The 27327-nt window shown below is 44.1% G+C and overlaps 1 protein-coding gene across 1 annotated transcript in view; it reads left to right on the top strand.

Moving 5' to 3' along the window:
* ddo (D-aspartate oxidase) overlaps window positions 1-27327 on the top strand; it is a 249199-nt gene that overhangs the window by 46166 nt on the left and 175706 nt on the right. The window contains exons 3-4 of the mRNA XM_068027308.1: window positions 2499-2607; window positions 19968-20144. Coding sequence (XP_067883409.1) covers window positions 2499-2607; window positions 19968-20144 — 286 coding nt within the window. The remainder of the gene's footprint in view (window positions 1-2498; window positions 2608-19967; window positions 20145-27327) is intronic.

Here is a 27327-nt window from a genome sequence, read left to right as displayed (position 1 = left end):
CTCCTCACAGTCCACAAATTTCGTGTCATCTGCAAACTTTGAAATTGTGCCCTGTACACCAAGGTCTAGGTCATTAATATATATCAGGAAAAGCAAGGGTCCCAACATTGACCCCTGGGGAACTCCCCTACAAACCTTCCTCCAACCCGAAAAACATCCATTAACCACTAGTCTCTGTTTCCTGTCACTCAGCCAATTCTCTATCCATTTTGCTACTGCCCCTTTTATTCCATGAGCTATAACTTTCTGTTGTGTGGCACTGTATCAAACACCTTTTGAAAGTCCATGTACACCACATCAACTGCATTGCCCTCATCAACCTTCTCAGTTACCTTCTCAAATAATTCCAGCAAGTTAGTTAAGCATGATTTTCCCTTAAGAAAACCATGCTGGCTTTCCTTAATTAACCCACATTTGTCCATATAATTATTCATTTTGCCTGAATTATTTTTTCTAGCAGTTTCCCCGCCACTGAAGTTAAACTGACTGGCCTGTAGTTGTTGGGCTTATCTTTACACCCTTTTTTGAACAAGGGTGTACCATTTGCAATTCTCCAGTCCTCTGGCACCATCCCTGAGGCTAAGGAAGACTGAAAAATTATGGCCAGGGCCTCTGCGATTTCCACCCTCACTTCCCTCAGTCTCCTTGGATGCATCTCATCTGGTCCTGGTGTTTTATCCACTTTAAGTACAAGGGGACCAAATGTAATATTTCCAAGTTTGCTGATGATACAAAACTAGATGGGAATGTGAGTTGTGAGGAGGCTTCAAGAGGATTTAGACAGGTTAAGTGAGTGGGCAAGAACATGGCAAATGGAATATAATGTGGAAAAATGTGAAGTTATCCACTTTGGTAGGAAAACAGTATTTCTTAAATGGTGAGAGGTTGATGTCCAAAGGAACCTGGGTGTCCTTGTTCATAAGTCACTGAAAGCTAGTATGCAGGTGCAGCAAGCAATGAGGAAGGCAAACGATTTTATTGCAAGGGGATTTGAGTACAGGAATAAAGATGTCTTGCTGCAATTATACAGAGCCTTGGTAAGACCGCACCTGGCATATTGTGCACAGTTTTGGTCTCCTTACCTAAGGAAGGATATACTGATATACCAGACTGATCCCTGGAATGGCGGGATTGTCCTTTGCAGAGAGATTGAGGAGACAGGGCCTGTATTCTCTAGAGTTTAAAAGAATGAGAGGTGATCTCATTGAAAATTCCTGCAGGGCTGGACGGGGTGAATGCAGGAAGGGTTTCCCTGGCTGGTGAGTTTAGAACCAGGGGACACAGTCTCAGAATAAGAGATGAAGAGGAATTTCTTCACTCAGAGGGTGAATCTTTGGAATTCTCTACCCCAGAGGGATGTGGAGGTTCAGTCACTGAGTATATTCAAGACAGAGATTGATAGATTTCTAGATGTTAAAGATATCAAGGGATATGAGAATAGTGTGGGAAAATGGCATTGAGGTAGAAGATCAGCCATGATCTAGTTAAATGGCGGAGCAGGCTCGAGGGGCCGAATGGCTTACTGCTCCTATTTCCTATGTTCCTATTTCTCTAGGCCAGCAGCCTCACCGAGAGAGGTGGGCACTGCCGAGGCAGGCAAGTGCGAGGACGCCTCAACATGAGTGGATGCTTGGCTACCTGCAAAGAATTCATGAGAAAGACCTGAAGCCGCTAGGGACATCAGGGTGGAGGGGAAACCCCTCCGCAGGACTATTAATGGATGGGGCTATGGCCTCCCATCAGCCTCGTCATTGGGGCATGGAGCCTCCGGATCCTATGGCCTCCAGCCTTGATTGAGCTGGCGGCATCCACACATGTCAAGAGGCTGTACTGATGTTGCTAAAATGCCGCAAAATGGCCCCTAAGTGGGACCTGAATTGAACTAATTGTCTCCGTGGAGTTGGCGGCCGATCCGGTTTCCAGACCGTCCTGTGAAAGTTCCCTAGAGTTGGGAATGCATTGGGGAGCCATCCTGATACGGTTCCTCCCACCCCCCCCATTTTTCCAGCTGCAATGCTCCCCGCCTCCAACCCCGTCTCCATGAGGCTGGGAAAATCCACTCCATCATGTGTGCAGGGAGTGAAAAAGGTCACATAACTGTAATGGGTTCTGAACTGTGCCACATTTGGGTAGAGGGTAAATGCCAACATGGACTGGAAGGGCTGAGTGGCCTGTTTCCATGTTGTAACTTCTCTGTACTTTTACTGATAAAGAGGCAGTGACGCACAAAACATTTTCTTGATAGATGACAAAACAACATCCATAAGTGAAGGCTGAACTACATGGTACATAATCTAACACTCCTGTCATTTTTATCATAGTTTGAACATTTTTGTGAAGGCTATGGTAGGCTTACGTCCATTATAATTGGTTCTATTTTTGGTATCTTTTTGCACATTAATGAATGTAAAATGGGTATGTATATATGTTGGTAATTACAAATGTTTTAGTTTTTGCTGATTCTTGTTTTTATATGTATCCTATCTTGTTAAAATCAGAGACACCAGTCAATCGTCAGAGGCGCTGGTTTGAAGATACATTTGCTCACATCTTCTCCATTGCACAGTCAGCAGAGGCACCTGACGTAGGTGTGCAGTTTTTGTCTGGGTAAGGAGACAATTTTCTGTTGCTATTATATGTTACATTGAGGATTTTTAAAAAAAATGCAATTTGTTTCTACTAGAGCTTCTCTGTCAACAGCCCCTTTTTGATTCCGACCTATCAGTGAAATTTGAAAGGTCTGCATCTTTCAGATGAGACGTTAAACACAGGCCCATCTGTCTTTTCATAGAATCCTACAGCACAGAAAGAGGCCATTCGGCCCATTGTGGCTGTGCTGGCTCTTTGAAAGAGCTATCCCACTCCCCTGCTTTATCCCTATAGCCCCATAAATTACTCATTTTCATGCATATATCCAATACCTTTTTGAAAAATGTTATTGAATCTGTTTCCACCACTGTTTCAGGCAGTACATACCAGGTGGTAACAAACTGCTGTGTAAAAAAAAAAATCCTCCTTTCCTCCCCTGAATTTTTTGTCCATTATCATAAATGTGTGTCCCCTGGTTACCAGCCCTCTTGCCAGTGGAAATAGCTTCTCCTTATATACCCTTTCAAAACTCCATGTATGTATTCAAAGAACAGCAGGGAGCTCTCCTGGTGCCTGGCCAACATTCTTCCCTCAACCAAAACTTACAAACATGGCTTAACTAATTATTTATCTTGTTTGAGGTGTGCATGTGGGCTTTGGCACTTACCTACACAACAATAATGATTGCACTTCAAAAGTAAGTGCTTTGAGAAGTTCTGATGATGTAAGATTATGAATGCAAGCTTGTTCATTTGTTACTCTTTTTCACATAGAAGTTTAGGTCGGCTATTATCACAGGAACATGAGCTGCTGTTAGAAGTAGCAGATGCCTATCAAATGCTGCTAATTAGACAGGATTGAGCAAAAGGGAATCTCGGAGCACATGCTATACATATTGATAGCACATTTCAGGCACATCCTGCCAACCTTCTGTAATTTATTGAGGCTGTGTGTGTGTGGTGCCACGTTGGGGGATGTCAAGGATTTGTTGCAGCATTAGGCAGAGCTGGTAAGTGATGATAATCAAAATGGGCAAGTAGTAATTGAATTTATAAGAGGAGCAGCAAAGGGAGATTATGACCAAAAAGATTTAAGAAGTTGGGTTATTGACAGGTCTGAAAGATTGGAACGGCTTCGGGGAATAATGCCAGATGTTGTCAACGAAAGATGAAAGACACACAGCAAGCAATCCATTTAGGTAGGGTGTCTTCTCTTGGTGCACCTTAACTGATGGCTGTGAAGGCCAATCCTTGAGAGGCAGGTTCTGCCAGAAGTGCCACACATGAAGCTGCCAAGGATCAGAGCAAATAAAGAGCATGCACTTGCTATATCTAATGGAAGACAATTTAGAGGAAGCAGAGTTGGCGGCTAAGTGGAGAGATGTAGGGCAGAAGCATAAGCTGCATAAAGAGATGTTTTCTTAAAGATCTATGAGTGCATAAGTCTAACACTGGGAGTGAGGATGATATTGTGTTGGAGAAGATGAGAGTCCAGGAGAATGAATAATGGTGTAGATTATAAACTGAGCATGTAAGGAAGAACTCAGGGCAAGAATGACTTCAGGAATTGTAGGGAATGTTAACTGACAGCCCAATAAGTTGGTCCATCAGCTGGAATTGAAGTCTTGAATGAGTTCAAACCTGCAGTGATAGCCAATACGAGCTGCCTGTCTGCATGTTTGGCCACTTTTGCTGTTTGTATGTTGATCATGAACTGATGTAAAATAAAATAGTTGCCACTTGCCTGGGTGAATTTCTTTTATTCATTCATGGGAGGTGAGTGTCGCTAGCTAGGACAGCATATATTGCCCATCCCTAATTGCCCTTTAGAAGGTGGTGGTGAGCTGTCTTCTGAACTGCTGCAGTCCTTGGGTTGTAGGTAGACCCAGTGCTGTTATGAAGGGAGTTCCATGATTTTGACTCCGCGACAGTGAAGGAACGGTGATATAGTTCCAAGTCAGGATGGTGTGTGGCTTGGAGGGGAACTTGCAGGTGGTGGTGTTCCTATGCATCTGCTGCCCTTGTCCTTCCAGGTGGCAGAGGTCGCGGGTTTGGAAGGTACTGTTGAAGGAGCCTTGGTGAGTTGCTTCAGTGCATCTTGTAGATGGTACACACTGCTGCCACTGTGCGTCGGTGGTGGAGGGAGTGAATGTTTGTGAATGGGGTGCCAATCAAGGCAATGAGGTCAGGAGCTGAGCGGCCGTGGCAGAACCCAAACTGAGCATCACGGTGCAGGTTATTGCTAAGCAAGTGCTGCTTGATGGCACTGTTGATGACACCTTCCATCACTTTACTGATGATTGAGAGTAGACTGATGGGGTGGTACTTGGCCGGGTTGGATTTGTCCTGCTTTTTGTGCACAGGACATACCTGGGCAATTTTCCATATTGCCGGGTAGATACCAGTGTTGCAGCTGTACTGGAACAGCTTGGCTAGGGGTGCGGCAAGTTCTGCAGAAAAGTCTTCAGTACTATTGCCAGAATGTTGTCAGGGCCCATAGCCTCTGCAGTATCCAGTGCCTTCAGTCACATGGATATTGGATATCACATAGAGTGAATCAAATTTGCTGAAGACTGGCATTTGTGATGCTGGGGACTCCACTCGGCACTTCTGGGTGAAGATTGTTGCAAATGCTTCAGCCTTATCATTTGCACAGATGTGCTGGGTTCCCCCAACATTGAGGATGGGATATTTGTGGAGCCACCTCCTCCAGTTAGAGTCATGGAATAATAGAAAGTTTAAGGCACAGAAAGAGGCCACTTGGCCCATCATGTCTGTGCCAGCTGAAAAACGATCCACCAATTCTAATCCCACCTTCCAGCATTTGGTCCTTAACCCTGCAGATTACGGCACTTGAGGTGCATATCCAGACTTCTTTTGAATGAGTTGAGGGTTTCTGCCTCAACTACCCTTTCAGGCAGTGAGTTCCAGACCCCCACCACCATTTGGGTGAAAAATATTTTCCTCATCTCCCCTCTAATTTTTCTACCAATCACTTTAAATCTATGCCCACTCATCACTGACCTCTCTGCTAAGGTGAATAGACCCTTCACCTCCACTCTATCCAGGCCCCTCAAAATTTTGTACATTTCAATCAGATCTTCCCTCAGCCTTCTCTGTTCCAAGGAGAACAACCCCAGCCTATACAATCTTTCCTCATAGCTGCATTTTTCCAGTCTTGGCAACATCCTCATAAATCTCCTCTGTACCCTCTTTAGTGCAATTACATCCTTTCTGTAATGAGGTGACCAGAACTGCACACAGTACTCAAGTTGTGGCCTAACCAATGAATTATACAGTTCCAGCATAACCTCCCTGCTCTTGTATTCTATACCTTGGCTAATAAAGGAAAGGATTCCATATGCCTTCTTAACCATCTTATCGACCTATTCTACTACCTTCATGGATCTGTGGACATTCACTTCAAGGTCCCTCATTTCTGCTACACTTCTCAGTATTTTCCCATTTATCGTGTATTCCTTTGCCTTGTCTAACCTCCCCAAATGCATCACCTCAAACTTCTCCAGGTTGAAGTCCATTTGCCACTTTTCTGCCCATCTGACCAGGCCATCAATATCTTCCTGCAGCCTGCAGCTATCCTCCTCGCTATCTACCAATCTTTGTGTTGTCCGCAAACCTCTTGATCATGCCCCCTATATTTAGGTCCATATCGTTAATATATTACCACAAAAAGCAGGTGACCCAGTACTGAGCCCTGTGGAATGCCACTGGAAACTGCCCTCCAGTCGCTAAAACACCAGTCAACAATTACCCTTTGTTTCCTGCCACTGAGTCAATTCTATATCCACCTTGCTGCAATTCCCTGGATCCCATGGGATCTTATTTTTGTAACCAGTCTGCCATGTGGGACCTTGTCAAAAGCCTTGCTAAAATCCATGTAGACCACATCAACTGCACTACCGTCATCTATCTTCCTTGTTATTTCTTCAAAAAATTCAATCAAGTTGGTCAAACAAGATCTTCCCTTAACAAATCCATGCTGACTATCCTTGATTAACCTATGCCTTTCTAAGTGACAGTTTATCCTGTCTCTCAGAATAGATTCCAATAATTTGCCCACTACTGAGGTTAGACTGACTGGCCTGTAATTATTCAGTCTATCCTTCGCTCCCTTTTTAAACAGAGGTACAACATTAGCAGTTCTCCAATCCTCTGGCATCACAACTGTATCCAGTGAGGACTGGAAAATGATGGTCAGACCTTCTGCTATTTCCTCTCTTGCTTCTTTTAACAGCCTAGGGTACATTTCATCTGGCCGTGGTGATTTATCAACTTTCAAGGATGCTAATGCCATTAATACTTCCTCTCTCCCTATGTTTATCATATTCAATACTTCACACTCTTCCTCCTTAACTACAATATCTGCATCGTTCCCTTCTTTTGTGAAGACAGATGCAAAGTATTCATTAAGAACCATACCAACATCTTCCGCCCCTACACATATGTTACTTTAGATGGGTCTGTTTTTGAGTACTTTAGATGGGTCTGTTTTATTGAGTACTTTAGATGGGTCTGTTTTTGTCCAGTGTGTGCAGGAGGGTTTTCTGACACAGTATGTGGACAGGCCAACCAGGGGCGATGCCACATTGGATTTGGTACTGGGTAATGAACCCGGCCAGGTGTTCGATTTAGATGTAGGTGAGCACTTTGGCGATAGTGATCACAATTCGGTTAGGTTTACCTTAGCGATGGGCAGGGACAGGTATATACCGCAGGGCAAGAATTATAGCTGGGGGAAAGGAAATTATGACGCGATTAGGCAAGATTTAGGATGTGTAGGATGGGGAAGGAAACTGCAGGGGATGGGCACAAACGAAATGTGGAGCTTATTCAAGGAGCAGCTAATGCGTGTCCTTGATAAGTATGTACCTGTCAGGCAGGGAGGAAGTTGTCGAGCAAGGGAGCCGTGGTTTACTCAAGAAGTTGAAGCGCTTGTCAAGAGGAAGAGGGCGGCTTATGTTAGGATGAGACGTGAAGGCTCAGTTAGGGCGCTTGAGAGTTACAAGCTAGCCAGGAAGGATCTAAAGGGAGGGCTAAGAAGAGCAAGGAGAGGACACGAGAAGTCATTGGCGGATAGGATCAAAGAAAACCCTAAGGCTTTCTATAGGTATATCAGGAATAAACGAATGATAAGAGTTAGAACAGGGCCAATCAAGGATAGTAGTGGGAAGTTGTGTGCGGAATCAGAGGAGATAGGGGAAGCGTTAAATGAATATTTTTCGTCAGTATTTACAGTAGAGAAAGAAAATGTTGCCGAGGAGATTACTGAGATACAGCCTACTAGGCTAGATGGGATTGAGATTCACAAGGAGGAGGTGTTAGCAATTTTGGAAAGAGTGAAAATAGATAAGTCCCCTGGGCCAGATGGGATTTATCCTAGGATTCTCTGGGAAGCCAGGGAGGAGATTGCAGAGCCGTTGTTGTTGATCTTTAAGTCGTCATTGTCGACAGGAGTAGTGCCGGAGGACTGGAGGATAGCAAATGTTGTCCCCTTGTTCAAGAAGGGGAGTAGAGACAGCCCAGGTAATTATAGACCTGTGAGCCTTACTTCGGTTGTGGGTAAAATGTTGGAAAAGGTTATAAGAGACAGGATTTATAATCATCTTGAAAAGAATAAGTTCATTTGCGATAGTCAGCACGGTTTTGTGAAAGGTAGGTCGTGCCTCACAAACCTTATTGAGTTTTTCGAGAAGGTGACCAAACAGGTGGATGAGGGTAAAGCCGTGGATGTGGTGTATATGGATTTCAGTAAGGCGTTTGATAAGGTTCCCCACGGTAGGCTATTGCAGAAAATACGCAAGTATGGGGTTGAAGGTGATTTAGAGCTTTGGATCAGAAATTGGCTAGCTGAAAGAAGACAGAGGGTGGTGGTTGATGGCAAATGTTCATCCTGGAGTTTAGTTACTAGTGGTGTACCGCAAGGTTCTGTTTTGGGGCCACTGCTGTTTGTCATTTTTATAAACGACCTGGATGAGGGTGTAGAAGGGTGGGTTAGTAAATTTGCGGATGACACGAAGGTCGGTGGAGTTGTGGATAGTGTCGAAGGGTGTTGTAGGGTACAGAGGGACATAGATAGGCTGCAGAGCTGGGCTGAGAGATGGCAAATGGAGTTTAATGCGGAGAAGTGTGAGGTGATTCACTTTGGAAGGAGTAACAGCAATGCAGAGTACTGGGCTAATGGGAAGATTCTTGGTAGTGTAGATGAGCAGAGAGATCTTGGTATCCAGGTACATAAATCCCTGAAAGTTGCTACCCAGGTTAATAGGGCTGTTAAGAAGGCATATGGTGTGTTAGCCTTTATTAGTAGGGGGATCGAGTTTCAGAGCCACGGGGTCATGATGCAGCTGTACAAAACTCTGGTGAGGCCGCACCTGGAGTATTGCGTGCAGTTCTGGTCACCGCATTATAGGAAGGATGTCGAAGCTTTGGAAAGGGTGCAGAGGAGATTTACTAGGATGTTGCCTGGTATGGAAGGAAGGTCTTACGAGGAAAGGCTGAGGGACTTGGGGTTGTTTTCGTTAGAGAGAAGGAGGAGGAGAGGTGACTTAATAGAGACATACAAGATAATCAGAGGGTTAGATAGGGTGGATAGTGAGAGTCTTTTTCCTCGGATGAGGATGGCAAACACGAGGGGACATAGCTTTAAGTTGAGGGGTGAAAGATATAGGACAGATGTCAGAGGTAGTTTCTTTACGCAGAGAGTAGTAGGGGCGTGGAACGCCCTGCCTGCAACAGTAGTAGACTCGCCAACTTTAAGGGCATTTAAGTGGTCATTGGATAGACATATGGATGTAAATGGAATAGTGTAGGTCAGATGATCGGCGCAACATCGAGGGCCGAAGGGCCTGTACTGCGCTGTAATATTCTAATTCTAATTCTAAAAGTTACCATTTTGGTCTTTTATGGGCCCTACTCTCTCCTTAGTTATCCTCTTACTCCTAATGTATTGATAAAACATCTTTGGGTTCACCTTGATTTCGCTTGCCAATATTCTTTCATGCCCTTTCTTTGCTTTCCTAATTTCCTTTTTGATTTCACCCCTCCACTTTCTATATTCCTCTCAGCTTTCTATAGTATTGAGTTCTTGATGTCGGACATAAGCTCTCCTTTTCTGCCTTATCTTACCCTGTACGCTGCTTGACATCCATGGGGCTCTAGATTTGGCCATCTCACCCTTTTTCTTTGTGGGACCATGTTTACTTTGAACCCCTTGAATCTCCCCTTTGATTGTCTCCCACTGTTCTGACAGTAGTTTAATTGTCCACGACCATTCACGACTGGATGTGGCAGGACTGAGGAGCTTAGATCTGATCTTTTGGTTGTGGGATCACTTAGCTCTGTCTATCGCATGCTCCTTACATTGTTTGGCACACAAGTAGTCCTGGGTTGTAGTTTCACCAGGTTGACACCTCATTTTGAGGTATGCCTGGTGCTGCTCCTGGCATGCCCTCCTGTCCTCTTCATTGAACCAGGATTGATCCCCCGGCTTGATGGTAGAGTGGGGGATATGCCGGGCCATGAGGTTACAGAATATGGTGAGTACAATTCTATTGCTGCTGATGGCCCACAGCGCCTCATGAATGCCCAGTTTTGCATTGCTAGATCTGTTCAGAATCTATCCCATTTAGCACGGTGATAGTGCCACACAACATGATGGAGGATATCCTCAATGTGAAGAGGGGACTTCATCCCCACAAGGACACTCTTACCAATACTGACATGGACAGATACATCTGTGACAGGCAGATTGGTGAGGACGAGGGGAAGTATGTTTTTCCCTCTTGTTGGTTCCCTCACCACCTGCCAGTCTAGCAGATATGTCCTTTAGGTGACACGGCCAGCTCGGTCAGTAGTGGTGCTAAAGAGCCACTCTTGGTGATGGACATTGAAGTCCCCCACCCAGAGTACATTCTGTGCCCTTGCCGCCCTCAGTGCTTCCTCCAAATGGTGTTCAACATGGAGGAGTACTGATTCATCAGCTGAGGGAGGGTGATAGGTGATAATCAACAGGAGGTTTCCTTGCCCATGTTTGGCCTGATGCCGTGAGACTTCATGGGGTCTGGAATCGATGTTGAGGGCTCCCAGTGCAACTCCGTCCTGACTGTATACCACTGTGCCACCACCCCTGTTGGGTCTGTCCTGCCGATGGCAGGGATGGTGATGGCAGTGTCTGGAACATTGTCTGTAAGGTATGATTCCGTGAGTATGACTGTCAGGCTGTTGCTTGACTAGTCTGTGGGACAGCTCTCCCAACTTTGGCACAAGCCCCCTGATGTTAGAAAGGAGGACTTTTCAGGGTTCACAGGGCTAGGTTTGCTGTTGTTGTTTCCGGTGCCTAGGTCGATGCTGGTGGTCTGTCCTGTTTCATTCCTTATTGACTTTATCATGGTTTGATACAACTGAGTGGCTCGCTAGTCCATTTCAGAGGGCATTTAAGAGTCAAACACATTGCTGTGGGTCTGGAGTCACATGTAGGCCAGACCAGGTAAGGACAGCAGATTTCCTTCCCTGAAAGACATTAGTGAACCAGATGGGTTTTTTATGTGGCTACAACAGCACTCAATCAGCTCAACATCATCCAGGACAGAGCAATCTGTTTAATTGGAGCTGCAGCTACTGGACTCAACATCCACCCCTCCACTCGTGGCGCACCATGGGCATGGGATACATATCCAGCAACTCACCAGCATCTCCCTCCACTGCGACCTTTACCACCAGGAAGGACAAGAGCAGCAATGTCAGGGAACAACATCACATCCTCCTGACTTGGACATGCTGGATCGAAATCCTGGAATTTCCTACCTTACACCATTGTGGGAGCATAACTTCCACAAGGATTGCAGCGGTTCAAAAAGGCCCTACGCTACCTTCCCAGGGCAACGAGGGATGTGTATCAACACGGCCCTGTCAGCATCACCCTCAGAACAAATAAAAGAAAATCAAGTGGGGATTTTGCCAACAAAACTTCAGCAGACAACAGGCAGGGAGAAGAGAAAAAAAACTATCCAATTAATGTATAACTTGATACTTGGACACTGAGAGTTGACTGTTCAAGGTCATGACATGGACACATGTGAGACGGTTTCTCATGTTTGTTACCTTGTTTATGTCTTGGAAAAGCATAATACTGGTTCGATTAACCTCTTAATAAAATGTAACCAGACCAAATAGTAACTCCCAAATGAAAATTATTGGAACAAATATTATGCAACATCCAAAATTGTGCTGAAATCCTTTAACCAGAGACAGCTGTGTTGGCATTGATTCGGTTCCTTGTTTGTCAGAAGTATTATTTACAATGTAGGCCAGATTCGATCAAATCCTATCTCTGTTTGACTATGTAAGTTGCATGAAATCTGTTTGCTGTCACCGGTGCGATTATAATCAAGCCCCACCCGAGATTAAGTTTCATAAAAACTGCTGAAAAGCCAATTTCATTACCTTTCCCACCCATTCATTTTATTTCATTCTGAGCATCACACTGCATCAGCCACTTCCTGTCTGTAGAATGAATTCTGCAGTAAACGTACTGCCATCTGCTGTACTCAGCATGTGTGACAGTAAGTAAACTACAGAGGCACTGGAGAAGGTGAAACACAGATTCACAAGAATGATGATACCAGAACTGAGAGGTTATCACCCATTAGGAAGGACTGAACAGGTTGGAGCTATTTATTTTAGAAAAGGGAAGGCTGAGGGTGTGATTTGATAGAGGTCTTTAGCTTTATGATGGCTTTGATAGGTTAGATGTTGTGCAGATGTTTCTACTTGTAGAATCCAAAACTAGGGGCGATAAATATGAGAATCATCAATGCATCTAATAGGCAACTTGGGAAAAAGCTTCCTTACCAAAGAGTGGTTAGAATGTGGAACTTGCTACTGCATGGTCTGTTTGAGGCAAATAGCAGAGCTGCATTTAAGGGGAAGCTAGTTAAGCAGTTGAGGAAGAAAGGAATAAAGAGTAATGTTGATAGGGTGATAGGAGGTGGGCCTGTTGGGCTGAATGGCCTGTTTCTGTGCTATAAATTCTGTGTGATTCTGGAACTGCTCTGCTGGTAGCTGTAGTATAATGTACATAAGCTGTTGCTGGGTATATTATGTATATGGACCTTAAGCATTATCACAGGATGTGATGTCATGGGTCTGAACCTCGTGTGGCTCAGTGTTCAGGCAGATATCTTAGTGAGAAGACCTCTGTGAAGAGCTAAGTTCAACAAATGAACTCCAAAAGACAGTGCAAGTATCAATTCCTCGAAAAAATGATCTGTATAAAGTGGTGGAGGATTGTGACTATGGAAGTGTGCGGGAGGAACTGATTTGGGACAGAATACAGAGTTATAGACGACACGCTGTCAGAACAGCTTCACTCGAAAGAGGATTTGACTGAAAAAAGCCATTTAATTGAGCAGGCAGGCAGAAGTATGAAAGTTTAATCGACTACTAGTTGGGAGAATCAGTTGAGTCCATTGAGAAGCCAGAGTGGAATGGAGCCAGAAAGCTCGAGAGGTGGGAAAAACACCTACAGTCAGCAACACTGAATTGCAGCATATGTGGCTGGGAGCGGCACCGGCGGGAAATTTGCTCGGCCCAGGAAGCTGAACTTGAAGCTTAAACTACAGTACATACTGTACTTGGATTTCCAGAAGGCATTTGACAAGGTGTCACATAAAAGGTTATTGCACAAAGTAGGAGCTCATGGTGTAGTGGTTTTAAAATTAGGGGTCGCCCTTTTAGGACAGAGATGATGAGAAATTTTTTCTCTGGGGGTTGCGTGACTTTGGAACTCTCTGCCTCAGAAGGTGGTGGAGATGGGGTCATTGAATAATTTTAAGGTGGGGGTAGATAGATTCTTGTTAGGCAAGGGAATCAAGGATTATCAGGGGTAGATGAGAGTGTGAAATCCGAGACACAAACAGATCAGCCATGATCTTATTGAATGGTGGAGCAGCCTAGAGGGGCCCAATGGCCAACTTCTGCTCCTAATTCATATGTCTGTATGTTCGTATTGTTACGACCAGGCGAGAAAGAGGTCTAAGGGTTCCGTCTCAGCCTTTTCCTGGTTTGACCGTAACACTGTTTAATTTTTAAAACACTGTTTTTACCTTCCCCTCAGTGAATCCTTGTTCACTGCTCTCCAATTGTAATGGCAAAGAAATTAACCAAACAGGGTTTCTTAGATTTAAACAAAAAAGGTGCAAGTTTATTAACCTTAAAACTCTAATTTGGTTAAAACTACTAACAATACGCGATGCGACCATGCTAGTAAGCATACGCGATAAACACACACACAGATAGAGATGGAAAAGGAGAAAGGGGAAAGGTTTGAAGCAATAGTTGGGGTTCATTTACTGTCTTTTGAGTTTGATGTAAAATCTTTGGTTGCAGCTAAATCTTGCTGTCTCGTTGGGGCCCAGTACACACTTTCAAACCTGTTTCAATGATGTTCTGTTTTCTTCAAATCCAGTTGCAGACCCTGCTTTTTGTGTGTGAGAGAGAGAGAGCAAGACATAGAAATGAGATGCTGTCTTCCTTCAAGTTCAGTTGCAGTCTGATCTCAACCTGATCTGTGAACACAATTCAAACCAAACCTGGACCAATAGGCCAGTCATGTGACAAGTTCATTTTTCGGGACAACCTGCTTGGCGAGGTTTTTTGGATTCTTTCAATCTTAGTAGACATCCTCATTAGGGGACTGGAATGCTGACTTTCACACATTCAATGTCTGGTGATCAAAATCCATTTGGGTTAATTGAATCAGGGAGCAGTTCCATTGTCTTCTCCAGGCAACTGTCTCTCAGAATGCAAATGTTTCCAGCCACTGTCCTTTTAGAATGCAGGTGCAGCCATGTTTTCAGTCCAGTAAGAGTTTTAAATGAACGTTTCATATGCTGAAATTAATATGCCTCATTCTTGGCAGGTGTGGTTTTCATCACAGTATGTTCATATGAATGTTTCTGGTGCAGGAGAAGCTAGCTCTTAGGAATCACCAAGTGTCGAGCAAGAGCTAGGAACTCAGTATGGTGGCCGGGGGCGGGGGGGTTCCAAGGAGATTGAAGTCATGATTTCCAATTGTATTACATGTGCTACCACCAGACAGGACTCCAGAGAGCCACTGATGTCATCTTCATTTCTGTCCAGGCCATAGTAGCACCTGGGAATGGATCTGCTTGAATATAAAGGGAAGATTTTCCTTATTGTCATTGATAATTCCTCTAGATGGGTTGAAGTCAAACCAATACATGGTCAGAGTTCTGAAGCCGTAATTCAATCACTAGAAGAGATTTTCACCACACATGGCATTCCAGACCTAGTGATCTCTGGTAATTCACGAATGAAGCCTTCCAACAATTTGCAGAAACGTATGGGTTTGCCCATGTTACAAGTTTACTGAGTTACCGCCAGGGCAATGGAGAAGCAGAGAGAGGTGTTCGAACCATGAACTGAAGAAGAATGAGGATTTTTTCAGCTGGCATTATTAAACTACTGATCAACACCACTTCAGAACGGGTTGGTTCCATTTAAGTTGCTAATGAGTGGGAGGTCGAGGACATAACTACCCAAACTCCCAAGGACGCTTCAGCCACGAGTCAGTGCTGAGGACCGAGAGAAGGGAACGAAAAGTCATCCCAAATGGAGAATCATGATGGATGTGACAGAGCAAAAAATCAAACAGACCTACGAGCTGGAGATTTGGTTTGGATTAAAGACCAGGATCGATATGGGGAAGTGATGGAGAAATCGCCATATCCTCGGTCCTACATAGTCCAGACAGACCAGGGATGGATAAGGAGAAATAGAAGATCATTGGTACAGGTGTCTCTGAAAAAACAATTGAGGAAAGATCAAGAGAATCAGCTAGCAGAGAGAGCTGAAGAACCGATGATACAACCAACAGCAAATTCTCCCTGTGCAAGTTCTCCCTGTGACCGCGTGGGTTTCCGCTGGGTGCTTCGGTTTCCTCCCACAGCCAAAGACTTGCAGGTTGATATGTAAATTGGCCATTGTAAATTGCCCCTAGTGTAGGTAGGTGGTCGGAGAATTGTGGAGATGTGGTAGGGAATATGGGATTAATGTAGGATTAGTATAAAATGGGTGGTTGATGGTCGGCACAGACTTGGTGGGCCAAAGGGCCTGTTTCAGTGCTGTATCTCTAAATAAATAATAAATAAATAAATCACCCAGACAACCGTGAAAGCAGAGAACCTGAGTCATCCAGTAGTTCCACAGGAAAGTGAGGAAGAACCAAAAGACCCAATAGCCCAAACAAGTGAAAGAAGGATGTGCTATGGCAGAGTTGTGAGAACCCCACAGTGTTACAGACCTGATGAATGAAGTCAGAGACTTGGGGGAGATGTAATATAATGTACATAAGCCTGTTGCTGGGTAGTGTTATATGATCGCTTCAAGAGTGATGTCCCTTTAAGAACTCAGTATGCTGCTGGGCTAGATACCAGGATATAGTCATGTGACTAGAAGCTATAGTCACTCTGTAACTATAATACCCTAGTCAAAGGTTCTGTAAATAGTTTGCTCTGTATTGTGTATACTAGTTTAGCTGTTAACGAGCCTATCAGACATCTTCAAGGCACTGGAATCCACGTATCTCATTGTGTTACTTAAGATAACACAAAGAATACATGACAGGCAGATTATGTATATAGACCTTAAGCATCATCGCAGGATGTGATGTCATGAGTCTGAACCTCGTGTTGCTCAGTGTTCATGTCGATACCTTAGTGAGAAGATCCCTGTAAAAAAACTTGTTACTTTGACCCAACGTCTACTTTTCTTATTCTATACTCATAGCACATTGACAAACTAGTACAGTAGCCAGCAGTATAAATGTGTTAAATAAAAGCAGGAATGTCAGAAACAACCAACATGTCAGGCAGCACCTGTGGAGAGGGCAAAACAGAGTTAATGTTTTAGGTTGATGATCTTTCATCAGAACTCTGTTCACTCAATTTTTACCACAGGGCTTGAAAACATTTAGCGCAGATCCTTGAATAAGACGTAGTGTGTATCACTTTTCAACAAGGCAAGAATAGGTAGCTGAGTCTTAAAAAGTCACTGTGTTTTAAAAAAATGTTAACTTTTCTTTGGAACTGTGAAGTTGAAAGAGGGCAGTGCTGAAGTACTCTGAGGCCTGTTTGTAACTTAGAATAAATCTTTCAATCTCCTGACAATGTGCATCGACATGAACTGTCAGCTGTACCTCAGTATAGTGGAAAGCATTTTCAAAACACCTGGACTACTGTCAGCCCATGAAAACTGGCAAAATAAAAATAGAAGATGCTGAGTATACACAGTAGATCCATCATCATGTGAAAAAAATATAGGTTAATGTTTGACACAGAGACTCTTCATCGGAACTGGAAAAGTTCATCTTCTGAAAGGGTGGTGGAAGCAGATTCAATAGTAACTTTCCAGAAGGGAATTGGATATCTACCTGAAAAGAAAAAAATTGCAGGCCTATGGGCAGAGAGCAGGGGATTGCGACTAATTAGACAGCTCGTTCAAAGAGCCAGCACAGGCACAATGGGCTGAATGGCCGCCTTCTGTGCTGCATGATTCTATGACCAGAAAAATGAAAGCCCCTTTATAGATCAGATCAAAAGGAAGGAGGGGAGAACAATAAGTAAATGTGAAGAATCGGATTTACTAAAACTATTATAAAGAGGCAGTGATTGGGTTTCTTAATTGGATTTCTCTTTTCAAAACTGGGAAAAGATGCAATGTGCTACATAATGGGCAATGCCCATTTCCTGTCTGGAAAGGCACTAGAGAGAGAGAGAAAAGACACATAAACCGACTCCAAAATAAAAGGGACCAAAGTGGAAGGGAAAAGCTAGTTTAGCTGTTAATAAACCCTCCAGAGATCTTCAAGGAATTGGAATCCACGTGCCTCATTGTGTTGTTTAAAATAACACAAAGAATCTCATGACAATCATCTTTGCTGCTGCACCGTCTGATGGAGGTGGCTCAGCAACCTGCTCCATCCCAACCCAGTACAGCCAACCAAGGCTGCCTTACCCCTGCCCATATTGGTTTGACACCCACTCATGATGCATGAATGTTTTAACAGTGGAAGGGTTTAAGATTTGAGAATGGTAAATTCAAAATACTAAATTGCAAGAGTAGGCAAAGGGGACACAGGTTCAAACTAGTAAAAGATAAATTGAAGAATTGAAATCAGGAAGTTCTTCATACAAGCATTAATTAGCATTAGGAGTGGATTCTGAGACTGAGTGGTGGAGGTGAAAGCACTGTAATCAGTTAAGAAATTATTCAATGAAGTCAATGAAGGGACTTTAGGATCTTTCTGGCTGGATAAACTAAAATGGGCTGATGGTGATCTGAAATTGACAAAGTTACTATCCAGCCCAGAGAATGGTAGAATGCCCGAAGAGAAATGAGATGCTGTCCCTGAATTGTGCATTGATTCTGGTTGGATCAGTGTAGCAAACAAATGATGGAAAGGCCAGACTGGGCAAAGGAGGCGGAGTTGAAATGGCCGCTGGACAGGATTGAAATATTTGGCAATCATCATCCAATCTTGGCTAGATCTCCCCAGTATAGAAAATGCTACAGTATAATCAGTGAATACATGCATGAGATAGGAGGTTGCAGTAAATTTAAGCAACCATCTCGCATGGAAAGAATGTTTAGGCATGCGATACCCAGGTATTTGTTGAGATTTGTATTCAAACTTGGGTTTTGCAACCTGGGTCATCTGGTGTACTTATTGGGCCTGCCTCTATTGTAACAAGGAGAGCAAAAATCTATAGATCACCCATTCCACTATAAGTGCCAGCATGCCCAACAGATCCACCTTCATCTGTAAAAAGAAGCTAGGTTAATATTGAGATAGAGACCTTTCATCAGACTGAAAAGTTCAGCACAGGAAAGGATGGTGGAAGCAGATTCAATAGTTACTTTCAAAAGGGCGTTGGATATATACTTGGAAGGGAGTCATTTATAGGGCTATGGGGAAGAGCAGGGGAGTGGGACTTAATTGGATAGTTCTCCTGAACAGCTGGCATAGATAAGATGGGCAGAATGACCTCTTTCTGTGTTGTATGGTTCTGCTTTATGAAATTGACATAATTAAATTAAATTGTGAGAGTAAGCCAAGGGGACATTAAGTTAAAGGTAAATTTTCCATTGGCATCACAGGGACTGACCAATCAGGTGGCAGTCCCGCCCAAAACCAATTAAGGGCCTGGGGACCGTAAAATCCGGTCTGGATCCCCAAGCCCGGCGAAGGCGGGTTCGCCACCGACTTTTCAGCCGGTGGACCAGTCCTCCTGCCCCGCCCACCATAAAATCCAGCCCACAGTTTTTATTGTTTAAAAACAAGAGGATTTTTTTTCTCTGATAAATTTTGGATTGAAATGGCATTTTATTGGTGCAGCATCAGGAATGTTGGGAATGGTCAACCCCCTATTGAATTAGACTGGTTAGACTTACAGTCAGTGGAGCTATAATTACAAAGAGCACACATCCCAACACTGTGTTTTCAAGCAGTGCAGGAGAGTCCAGGAAGCCATGGCAGTGCCACACAAAATTCAGTAATAAAAACAGAATGTGCTGGAAATACTCAGCAAGTTTGGCATCATCTGTGGAGAGAGAAATAGAGTTAACGTTTCAGGTCTGTGACTGTTCATCATAACTGCAGAAATTCAGTGTTGTCTTGGACTTGTGTTTTCCTTTTCCAATTCGATTTGCCAAATACTCACATTTTTCTGGACGTACATTCCACCTTTTATACTTTCACAGGTAATGTTGAGATGTGATGCCCACCATTATGCTTTACGGAAGTCCTACTGATAACCCTGTTATGAATGATGTGGTAGAATTAGCAACATTCATAATTCACTCAAGTCCTGCAATTTTTGGGGATGTTTTAAAATCTTGTTATGCATGTGACAAAGTTAATAAAGCGTAAGGCTCTGCAAAACAAGTAACATTTTTAATTCATCATCTGAACTGCAAGCATTTTTTTAAAAAAAGCTTTCCAAAAATCACTGGACTCAACATGACTGGCAATGGGAAATTAATTGGGAAGTGCTGACCATTTAAACCATTTATTCATTTTCATCAACTTTGATATTATATGGCTTCTTTAAATTTATAATATCTTGACTTTAAATGCAACAATAATTTGCATTTATTTAGCACCTTTAACGAGGTAAAATCTCCCCAGATGCTTCACAGGACAAATTTTCACTCCGAGCCATGTAATTAAATATTAGGACCCAGTGACATCTTAAAGGAGGAGAGAGAGGTAGAGAGGTTTAAAAACATTAAGGTAAATAAGATATTACATTGCTGATTAAAATTTTTCTTTCTTACCAGATGGGAGATATTTAAAGAACCTCCGAAGGAACGTATCCCATTCTGGTCTGACATTGTGCTGGCATTTCGCATTATGAATGACTCTGAGCTGAAGAGGTTTCCACAGGTCACATTTGGCTGGATGTACACCACTTTGCTTTGCGAATGTACTTCCTACTTACCTTGGTTGGAGAAAAGGTACGTCTTTCAACACCAGCTTGGCTAACCCACATCCTTCAATCATAAGGTCAGAAGTGGGGATGTTCGCTAATGATTGCCCAATGTTCAGCACCATTCGCAACTCCTCAGATGCTGAAGTAGTCCATGTAGAAATGCAGCAGGTCCTGGACAATATCCAGGCTTGGGCTGATAAGTGGCAAGTAACATTTGTGCCACACAGGTGCCAGGCAATGACCATCTTCAACAAGCGAGAATCTAACTATCTCCTCTTCAATGGCATTACCATCGCTGAAACCCCCACTATCAACATCCTGGGGGTTACCATTGACCAGAAATTGAACTGGAGTAGCCATATAAATATCATGGCTACAAGAGCAGGTCAGAGGCTAGGAATTCTGTGGTGAGTAACTCACCTCCTGACTTCCCAAAGCCTGTCCACCATCTACAAGGCACAAGTCAGGAGTGTGATGGAATACTCTCCACTTGCGTGGATGGGTGCAGCTCCAACAACACTCAAGAAGCTCGACACCATCCAGGACAAAGCAGCCTGCTTGATTGGCACCCCATCCACAAACATTCACTCTCTCCACCACCAGTGCACAGTGGCAGCAGTGTGTATCATCTACAAGATGCACTGCAGCAACTCACCAAGGCTGCTTAGACAGCACCTTCCAAACCCACGACCTCTACCATCTAGAAGGACAAGGGCAGCAAATGCATGGGAGCACCACCATCTGCAAATTCCCCTGCAAGCCACACCCCATCCTGACTTGGAACTATATCGCCGTTCCTTCACTGTCGCTAGGTCAAAATCCTGGAACTCCCTTCCTGTTGGTTTACTTACCCCACATGGACTGCAGCGGTTCAAGAAGGCAGCTTACTACCACCTTCGCAAGGGCAATTAGTGATGGGCAATAAACATAGAAAAAAGGAGCAGGAGTAGGCCATTTAGCCCTTCGAGCCTGCTCCGCCATTCGTTATGACCATGGCTGATCATCCAACTCAATAAGTTGTTCCCGCTTTCACCCTTTGATCCCTTTAAACCCAAGAGCTATATCTAACTCCTTGAAAACATACAATGTTTTGACCTCAACTGCTTTCTGTGGTAGTGAATTCCACAGGTTCGCCACTCTCTGGGTGAGGAAATTTCTCCTCATCTCAGTCCTGAATGGTTTACCCCATATCCTTAGACTATACCTCCTGGTTCTGGACTCCCCCACCATCGGGAACATCCTTCCTGCATCTACCCTATCAAGTCCTGTTAGAATTTTATAGGTTTCTATGAGATCCCCCCCTCACTCTTCTGAACTCCAGCGAATATAATCCTAACCGACTCAATCTCTCCTCATACGTCAGTCCCGCCATTTATTTATAGATACAGCACTGAAACAGGCCCTTTGGCCCACTGATCTGTGCCGACCAACAACCCTACAGTAATCCCATATTCCCTACCACCTACCTACACTAGGGGCAACTTACAACAGCCAATTTACCTATCACCTGCAAGTCTTTGGCGGTTGGAGGAAACCAGAGCACCCGGCAAAAACCCACACAGTCACAGGGAGAACTTGCAAACTCCGCACAGGCAGTACCCAAAATTGAACCCGGGTCTTTGGAGCTGTGAGGCTGCAGTGCTAACCACCGCGCCACTATGCCTCCCCAGGAATCAGTCTTGTCAACCTTCGCTGCACTCCTTCTATAGCAAGAACACCCTTCCTCAGATAAGGAGACCAAAACTGCACACAATATTCCAGGTGTGGCTTCACCAAGGCCCTGTTTAATTGCAGCAAGACATCCCTGCTCCTGTACTCAAATCCTCTCGCTATGAAGGCCAACATACCATTTGCCTTTTTTACCGCCTGTTGGACCTGCATGCTTACCTTCAGCGACTGGTGTACGAGAACACCCAGGTCTCGTTACATATTCCCCTCTCTCAGTTTATAGCCATTCAGATAATAATCTGCCTTCCTGTTTTTGCTACCAAAGTGGATAAACTCACATTTATCCACATTATACTGCATCTGCCATGCATTTGCCCACTCAGTCAACTTGTCCAAATCATCCTGAAGCCTCTCTGCATCCTCCTCACAACTCACCCTCCCACCCAGTTTTCTTTCATCTGCAAATCTGGAGATATTACATTTAGTTCCCTCTCTAAATCATTAATTAATAAATGCTGGCCTAGTTAGTGATGTCCACATCCCAGGAAGGAATAAAAAAAAGGTTGTGGTTTAGTTGGTAGCACTCTTCCCTCTGCGTTTCATGATTCTAGGTTCAAGTTCCACTTCAGGACTTGAGCCCAACAGTCAAGGCTGATTTGCCAGTGTAGTACTGAAGGAGTGCTGCATTGTAGGTGATGCTGTTTTTTGGATGAAATATTAAACCAAGGCCCTGTCTACCCTCTCTGGTGTACATAAAAGATCCCATGGCACTATATCGAAGAAGAACAGGGGAGATATACCCGCAGTCCTAGCCAATACATTACAACAGTGACTGCATTTCAAAAGTACTTCAATGGCTGTAAAGTGCTTTGAGACATCCGGTGGTTGTGAAAGGTGCTGTATAAATGCAAGTGTTTCTTTCATTTGACTGTATTTCTTTTCTGGAGTTTTGATGGTGGAATGAAGGGTGTAAGTTAAGTGTAAACATCTCACAATGAATAAGCAAAGGCAAACCTCTGAGCATACTATGGGAGGGACAGAAAAGAAGTTCAACAAACTTTTGTCAGCTTTTTTGCATTTTCTAAACATAACAAAGCTAAATATTTTAGATTTAGATAATCCTTCTTGGGAAATTAAATCTGTAATGCTTCTTAATTATATTCATATAAAGTCACTGCTGTGATAAATTCCCCAATTAACTAGACTTTCTCAATTATTGTTGCCTGACTGATGTTTTCAGCATACTTTACAGTAATCTGGAAGCTTGTTATAACTTTGCAAGTCAAAATTGTGAAAGGTATATATTGCCCCTACAAATCTATGCACTATTTTTTATATCCTTTGATATTTGTCTTTGATTATATTGAACTGCTGGCATCTTCTGTACAAAATAAATCTGTCATGCTTGTCTGAAGGAGGATAAATCACCAGAAATACATAATGGTAACTATAAAACTTGGTACCTCATTTTGTGATTAAACTAATAATCCAATCAACATTTAAACCCGCTGTCAGCAAACATGCTAAAAGTCACCATTTTTGCATCTCCAAATTGTACTTGTGCACAGGACAGTCAGACTAGGAAAACTGGATTACATATGATGGGACGTCAGAGTAAATCAGACTTGCCGCTTAGTAGCACATCAGGTCAATATCAATACATGATAGTTTATAAACCTTTTCAAAGAGTAGTAAATTATCTGGTTAATAATTCTAATTTGATAACTGAGCTTTTGAGAAAGAGCAGGGGTAGCAGTGTTGGTGGACTCTTGAGCCAATGGCCCCAGTGTGTGTATTTCTGTATACATAGCACAGCACCTGAGGTTCCTATTATTTAGTTACTTTTAAGCTCTTTTAATTTAGTGGTTTGAGAGTTTTCTCAGGTGTACCTTCATTTCTCACTACAGGAGCCTATCTAATTATACTCCTGTCGTTCCTCTCCACTGGTTTCACATCACCGTGCCTCCTCTCATAGAGTCATAGAGTTATACAGCACAGAAACAGGCCCTTCGGCCCACCGGGTCTGTGCCGGCCATTAAGCCTATCTATTCTAATCCCATTTCCCAGCACTTGGCCCATGGCCTTGTATGCTATGGCGTTTCAAGAGCGCATCTAAATACTTCTTAAATGTTGTGAGGGTTCCTGCCTCTACCACCCCTTCAGGCAGTGTTCCAGATTCCAACCACCCTCTGGGTGAAAACATTTTTCCTCAAAACCCCTCTAAACTTCCTGCCCCTTACCTTAAATCTATGCCCCCTGGTTATTGACCCCTCCACTAAGGGAAATTCAGTAGGCTGATTCTTATGATCATTGAGCATCATTTTAGAGTTATAGGGCTTGATTTTGTAGCACCCCTGGGGCTCCTGGCACCGCACGGAAAAGGTATGGGGAACCCTGCCTCAGCCTTTCTGAGCACCTCCCCTCCCCTGGCGCGATCTTGTGTTGTTCCATACTTAAGTGGCCGGCGCCGGGATCCCCATCCCTTTAAAGAAGGGGATCCCGCCTCCAAGAGCTGCTGGCCAATCAGAGCGCCGGATGCTTAGCAGTATCGGAAGCACCACCAAGAGTAGTGCCCACTGCCAGTACAGCAAAAGGCCTTGGAGCCAGGCCCAGCGCTGGAAACCCAGACTTCAGGTAAGTGAGGCGGGGTCACCGTGGCCAGTCCAGAAGGCCCTGGTGAGCGGGGAGGGCGGTAGGAGGGTGGGTGTGCAGTGCAGGGGGAAGGTGTCCAGGGAAATGGAGTTTTTCATTGTGGGGGTCCTCCGTGGGCCAGACATTGCTCACGGAAGAGGGACTCTCCTCCCGCCCCCAACAAGCCCATAGGGAGGGGGCCTCGTATTACTGGACAACCTTCCCGCATGGCAGAGGCACACCCCGCTGGGGAATAAATCCCAGCGGCAGTGGGAAAAGGCCCTTAAGTGGCTGTTAATAGGCCACCTATAGGCCTCAATTGGCCTCTGAGTGGGAAGGCTGTCATTGACCTATCCTGCCCCCGACAAAATCGCTTGGCGATGGGATGCGATGGGCCCTCTGCCCCCCACCCCACTTCCCGTCCAATTCTATGGGCCCCCTGCCTCTGACCCGACCTCAGGCGTCCCCATAAAATCCAGCTCATAGAGTCATTATAATACTGAAGGAGGTCATTCGGCCCATCGAATCCAAGCCAAGCAGCATTTTATCCTGCAAAGCACAGTGTAAGATTTAAATGCGGGAGTCACAAATTACCCAAAATAAGCAGTGGACAACTCATACGTAATTTTCAGTAGTTTATTAAGTTTATTAAGAAGCATCAGGTTAGATATGATGTATATTAAGAAGTAGCAGTTTAAATATGATGATGCATAAGCCAAATAGACAGAAAAGACATATGACCTGAAACAGATTGAAGGAATTACTGATCCCAGATTATCCAGTGGGGCAGAACGGTGTTGGCAGTCTCCCCGATGGATGAGGCAGGCGAGCTGTAAGTGGTCTCTTCAGTCCTCAAGGTCCTCAGTCTTCTTGTGCTAACCAAAGTGTTAGGCCGAAGCCTAACACTCGGCTCAAGCCGAGCGTCAGGATGCTCTCCTTCATCCAAAGAAGACAGAGGATTTCCCTTCTAACCACCTGTTTATATACTTTATTTCTAGGGGCTGGTAGTTCACCCGGTATCAATCACTTGTTCATTCTCTTCTAACCATTGAATACAGGACAGGTACTCGAGGTGTCGAGGGTGGTCATCTCCCCCTTGTCCATCACCCTGCACCCTGAAGTCACCTTTCACCTTATCTTGTGCTTGGTATTGTGTGTAAACTTCTGTCAGACACTTGTCTAGAGAGGATACAAGGCTCCATCTTATCAGCTTTAGGAATGTCTTGTTTCAGAGTCTGTGCTAGAATCATGTCCTTGGCGGAGATAACAGGCCTACACTGTCCTAGCTGCCTGCTATAGAATCTTTCTTAACAGAGAGAGCGAGAAAGAGACCTATTTCTATAAGAACTCTATGTTACTCTGAGAAGTATCATTTATTAACGGTCCCATTTCGTACAACTAAATTTCCCAGCTATAACCATGCCTTTCTGTTTGAGGTGTAGAGGATTTTCAGTAATACCTGTGCTTTGACTTATCAAACCAGGTGCAGTTAATAAAATACAACAAAAACAAGAAATGCTGGAATCACTCAGCAGGTCTGGCAGCATCTGTGGAAAGAGAAGCAGAGTTAACGTTTCGGGTCAGTGACCCTTCTTCGGAACGGTTCCGAAGAAGGGTCACTGACCCGAAACGTTAACTCTGCTTCTCTTTCCACAGATGCTGCCAGACCTGCTGAGTGATTCCAGCATTTCTTGTTTTTGTTTCAGATTTCCAGCATCCGCAGTATTTTGCAGTTAATAAAATGTTGTTTTCTCAAAGGGACAAAAATATAAAGTCATTTACAGCATAAAAGGAGGCCATTCGCCCCATCAAGTCCATGCCTGCTCTCAGTGGAGTAATCCAGTCAGTCCCACTCCCCCACTCGATGTCCATAGCTCTGCAAGTTTATTTCCTTTATGTGCCCATCCAATTTCCTTTCAAAATCATTGATTGTCTCCACTTCTACCACCGTCGTGGGCAGTGAGTTTCAGGTCATTACCACCCGCTGCGTAAAAAGTTCTATCTCACATTCCCCCTGCATCTCTTGCCCAAAACCTTCTATCTGTGTCCTCTAGTCCTTGTACCATTAGTTAATGGGAACAGTTCTTCCTTGTCTAACTTTACTAAGTCTGTCATGATCTTGTACACCTCTATTAAATCTCCCTTCAATCTCCTTTGCTCCAGGGAGAACAAACCCAACTTTTCCAACCTAACCTGGTAAATAAAATCCCTCATCCCTGGAACCATTCTGGTAAATCTCCTCTGCACCCTCTTACGGACCCTCACATCCTTCCTAATGTGTGGTGACCAGAACTGGATGGACTACACTAGTTGGGGCCTAACCAGAGCTTTATAAAGTTTCAGCATAACTTCCCTGCTTTTGTACTCAATGCCTCTATTTATGAAACCCAAGTTCCCATATTTTTACTACCCACTCTCATTATGTCTTGCCACATTCAAAGATCAATGCACATGCACCCCCAAGGTTCCTCTGTTCCTGCACACTTTTTAGAACTGGGCCATTAAGTTTATATTGCCTTACCCTATCCCTTCTGCAAAAATGCATGATTTCACACTTGTCAGTATTAAATTCCATCTGCCACCTGCATGCCCATTCTACTAGCCTATCTCGGGAAGATTGGAAGATTATGGCAAGCCCTTCTGCTAGCTCCATTCCCACTTCCATGACCAGGTGACTAATCTACCACAAGCATAGCCATATCTGCTTGATCTCAATGTATGCTGAATTCTTTTATATATTCAGTATTCAGGGCTTCAGATAGTTCAATGAGGAATGTAACTAAGTTCTTCAGACCATTCATCGACAAATCAGCCCAGTGGCTCTTGATCCCCTCGAGGGGCAAGGGAAAAATAAAATTGTTGTTGGGATGTTGGTGACATTGGCAATCCCTCAGACTCGGAGGGCGGAG

The sequence above is a fragment of the Heterodontus francisci genome, chromosome 3 (genome assembly GCF_036365525.1).
Source record: "Heterodontus francisci isolate sHetFra1 chromosome 3, sHetFra1.hap1, whole genome shotgun sequence".
In the NCBI taxonomy this organism is placed as follows: Eukaryota; Metazoa; Chordata; class Chondrichthyes; order Heterodontiformes; family Heterodontidae; genus Heterodontus; species Heterodontus francisci.
Note: the sequence above shows the minus strand (reverse complement) of the source record. Positions and strands in the feature narration are given on the sequence as shown.